We start from the raw sequence: 4828 nt of genomic DNA, 5'->3' as shown, positions 1-4828 counted from the left end.
TTGCCCTTTTCACCGCATTGCTAAATACTGCACAGCTAGGCCTAAACTTGTACACCGGGCCAACAAAAATTGCAGCTCCACTATTCTCCACTGTTGCAATGCTGGAAAACATTGTGATATAATGAGGGATAAAATACACTTCTATGCATTATAAAATGGGATATGGGCTTTTCATCTGTAGTCCTCAAAAATGCTGGTAAACATGTTGTTATGCTTGCAAACACTTGCAAATGCAGTTCATAGTGGTCCCATTCAAGTTCTTAGAAGCAGTTTAGCAGTAAATCCCTGAAAACCACACTGCAATTAAAAACGAACACTTGTTCAATAAAAAAGATTTTTCAGAGATCCTATTCATCTCAATGATTACCAGGGATTAAAGTTGAGGATTGGTTGACAGAAGAGAACTAAAGTTGTTTACCACTGAACAACCACTCTTATAAACTTAGCCTTATAATACCATCATTTTGTTGATGTAAAATACACACAACAAAATCCAATATACTTTAAAATACCCTTGTTTTTCAATAAAGGGGAATGTTTAAAACTCCCAACAATTAAATATTATTATTTTTATTATTATTATTATTATTATTATTAATAATAATAATAATAATAATAAAAACAGGATTTTTTATAGCGCCAACATATTATGCAGTGCTGTACATTAAATAAGGGTTACCAATGACAGACAAATACAGACAGTGACACAGGAGGTGAAGAAGACTCTGCCCCAAAGAGCTTACAATCTAAGAGGTGGGACAATCTAGAACTCGTCAAAAGTAGGAGTTATCCTTTATTATTTTCACTGGGTAATCTGTCCCAAATGGATCATGTACCCTCTGTTACTAGTTTGGGGAAAACTCATTTTTTACATTTTATTTTACTTTTAATCCTGGCAACAATGGCTATTAGCACAAATAATGAGGCTGGATACATCAGGGACACATGTAACAGTTCTGACAGTTCTAACCTCTCACCAATTTATGCATACACTTATTTTAGGATTTTAGATTGATTTTTGATGGAATTTAGGATAGAGTGGTAAGGTTTTATGTCAAGTAGTTTTCCTGTTTTCCTGCTTGCCATTGTTACCTAGAAAGGAAAAGATAGCAAAATACAACAACGAGAGGTACAAGCAAAATTGTTTAATTAGTTCACATATTTTGGACACAACTGTCTAAGATTGAAATTTCCTTTGCTTTGTAGAGATTTCGTCTCATTTACACAATTCAATGTGACAGAAAGTAAAGGAAAACAGGACAAAGGCAACAAAAATATTGTGCTATCCAAAAATAAATAAAGTTTTGGCTTACTTTACTATACTTTTATTTTTCCTTTATACTTCAATGTATTCTTCTGATGAGTCAGACAGAGACATGGCAGGGATAGCCTCCAGTTATATATGGCAATATAGGATAAGTTGTTTGTAGGTTTTTTACTTGTGGAGATTAAAAAGAATTTAGGATAGGTAGAGAGATATGAGTATGAAGTTGTATAAAGGCAGTAACAAATGTGTAATTTTACAGAATACATGCTGTTTACATGAAAATTCACAATGCAAGTTGGCTACCAGTTATAGTTTCAACTGCTAAGTAGTGACTTGAAATTGGCATGTCATGTTTCTGTGGTCCTGATTCAGTAAACTTTCTTGTCACATATATTGTGTGAATTTTGTCACATAGCATGTTTTCTTACTTCAAAAAATACTATCAAAAAATACTTTTGTTAAGCCCCAACCACACCAGACAAAAATGCTGAAATAAATTGTCCCAAGTAAACTGAAGTTTGAGATCACTTTTCTTGCTCATTGTAGAAAAGAAAACTTAGTTGGGAGCCCCCCAACAATCAGAGGGTATTAAAGCCTCTTTCATAACTAAATAACACCTAAACTCCTTATACTTTCACATGTACAGTGCAACCCTATTGACTTTTGCGGGCTGTTTCCTGACAAGGTCGATCGGGGTAGACAACCCCATGCAGGTCAGAGGAGCTATATTGGGCTGGCATGGGAAGCAGAGAAGTAGTTGTAAAAAGGGAATGAAAACAGATACCAGACTAAGGTCCTTCGGATCTCATTAACAAGGGATGTGTGGAAGGGGATGATGTGTTAGGTCAGTTAAGGGGGTGGAAAAATGCACATTGTGGCAAATTACCTTTATCATTTTAGAGGAAATGTTAGGCAAATATCCAAATACATAGTTTGTGCATGAAAGTTTCTCCTTTGTAACTGCCACAGGATTTATCATTTTGGACAGCTATTATTGTAAAACGTGTACCATTGCTGACAATTTCTAACCAACATCACCAGATGACCAGATAAAGGCAGTGATGATAATTACCTGTCCAACATGCAGCCTAATGGCCTAGAAATGAAATATCTAAACTGCGTAACCTGCACTTACTGTAGTGCACAAATCTGCACATAGTTAAATAAATAGGTGTGAGTGACCAGAAATACAACCACTTGGCGACAAAACAATCTATATATATATATATATATATATATATATTTATCTTCTGTGTATTTTGTCCAAAGTTTAATCTTAACAAATATATACTCTTATTTGAATTATTGTTTTTTCAATACAGCTTCAGTGCATTCCTCTGTTGTCAGAATTTGATAGACAGTTTGAGTATTGGGGACATTTAAAGCAATATAGGTAGAGTAATTTATTTTGAAATTCTTTTGTTCCTTAAATTACCTCTTCTAAGATAACAAGTGAATGATCAATGCCATACTGCTTGCTTTCTTTGCATGTAAAAAAGGGGCCTTTAAATCTATGCAAATCAACTGCCAAATTATGTAAATTATTACTATTACATACACTTTATAAAGGTTAATCTGAAATTCTATAAGAATGCTGACAGTAGATATTAAAACTGCTGCCCGTGCAGAATTGAGCTGCTCAATAACTTATTTTAATTTTGAAATTAATTTAACATGGGGCTGAGGCACTTTAAAAGTAGTTAGTATAGTCTACTTTTTTAATATATTGCAGTACTTCCACACCATTGTTCTCTTGGTCTACAAAGTCTTTTATTCATGTGCATATTAGTATAAAGCCAGCTGTAATATAGCTTTTCTACTAAGGTTAGATTGGCATAATTTATTAACATATAGGTAAAAAAATTGAATTTTTAGACAAGCAAAAGCAAAAGTAAAAAAAATATTAGTTAAAGGCTTTTGCAAAATGTTTTATTTTTTTAAGAATCATGGTTATTGCATTGTGGATTTCCTGATTCCGAAGGCTGTATACTATTGGATTTAGAAGAGGGGTAACTACAGTGTAAAGTAATGATAGTGCTTTGCTTATATTAATTATTTGCTTTCTTGATGGTGCTACATACATGGTAATGAGAGTTCCGTAATAGGTTGATACAACAGCAAGATGAGAACTACAAGTAGAAAAAGCCTTCTTTCTACCTGTTGATGAAGGAATTTTGATAATGGTATACAATATAAAAATGTATGTTACAATAATAAATACAAACGGGAGTAATGTTACTAGAGTTGCAAATAAAAATGATTCCACTTCTATGATTAGTGTGTCGGAACATGACAGCTCAATGAGAGGTGTGAGATCACAAAAAAAATTGTCTATCACATTGGGGCCACAAAACTTTGATTCACATAACAGGATAAGAGTTATCATTGATATAGTAAAGCCGACTACCCATGCTGATGCAGTAATGTGGCTGCAGACTTGGAAATTAATAAGAGAAGCATAATGTAATGGGTTGCATATTGCCATATAGCGGTCATAAGACATGATTGCAAGGAGCAAACATTCAGTTGTGGCCGTAGAGCTAAAAATATAATATTGAGTTAGGCATCTGGTGAAAGATATGGAGCCATCTTCTGATAACAAGTTTTGTAGCATGTTGGGAACAATATTTGTTGTAAAAACAACTTCAGATAAGGATAGATTGCTAAGTAAAAAATACATTGGAGACCGTAGGCGAGCATTGGTTGCTACAAGCAAAATAATTAAAATATTTCCTGATAAAGTAAAGATGTAAATCACAAGAAATAAAATAAATATAAAATCCGGAATGTGTGAAGATTTTTAAATCCAAGGAGCAGAAAATGAGGTACAGTTATGTTTTCGGAATACATTTTCTACAGGGTTGGTGTGATGCTGTGCAATGATGTGTCACTGAGGACTGCCAAGCACAAGCACATTAAATAATCACATTTTACCAAGTAAAAGAATGTGTACATAAACATTACCAAAAATTGAACAGACATCAAAATGTATGTCTGCATAACCCCGTAACCACAGGAGGTACTAATGTTGACCCAAGAATGGTGCTGCCCTGGGAAAAAAAAAGAATTGCATGGTCAGGGAGAGTTTAAAGGTATGCAGAAGGTTAAGTGTATATTTCTGCACAATTATTACATATGTGCTTGATTCATCTATTAAACCACCAAGTAGCCCTTGTAGTTACAACAGTAAAGCTGATTTTTTTTTGTGGAAACAAAGCCAGTTGGAAGTAAAAGTGCAATATCAGTTTTATAAACTTAAGTGCAGTAAGCTGAATTTTTATTGATATGTAATTATTTTTGGAAATAGTATAGTACCCTTACTTACAAAATTAAACATTTGCATATGAAGGAGGAAAATACGAAAATCGAAAACTAAGAATGCCAAGTATCTGTCAAATGAAAGATCCATGTAAGGTTGGTAGCACAGCGTTAATGATTTGTATCATGAAGATAAAATAAAGATTGCAAAAATACCAAAGGGCTTTAGAAGCATCACAGCTTCTTTTTCCAAGTAGACAAATATGAGATAGCACCAAGTAGGAAAATATAAGATTTTTTTTT

The 4828-nt window shown here is 33.5% G+C and overlaps 1 protein-coding gene across 1 annotated transcript; it reads right to left on the bottom strand.

The window, feature by feature from the left end:
* Positions 1 to 3170: 3170 nt before the first annotated feature.
* LOC140332726 (olfactory receptor 11L1-like) lies at positions 3171 to 4117 on the bottom strand. The gene is given in 2 exon segments (XM_072413921.1): positions 3171 to 4048; positions 4051 to 4117. Coding segments are annotated over 2 exon segments (945 nt in total).
* Between the last annotated feature and the right edge of the window lie 711 nt (positions 4118 to 4828).

The sequence above is a fragment of the Pyxicephalus adspersus genome, chromosome 6 (assembly GCF_032062135.1).
Source record: "Pyxicephalus adspersus chromosome 6, UCB_Pads_2.0, whole genome shotgun sequence".
In the NCBI taxonomy this organism is placed as follows: domain Eukaryota; kingdom Metazoa; phylum Chordata; class Amphibia; order Anura; family Pyxicephalidae; genus Pyxicephalus; species Pyxicephalus adspersus.
The sequence above is the reverse complement of the archived record's forward strand: the minus strand, read 5'-3'. Positions and strand labels throughout refer to the sequence as shown.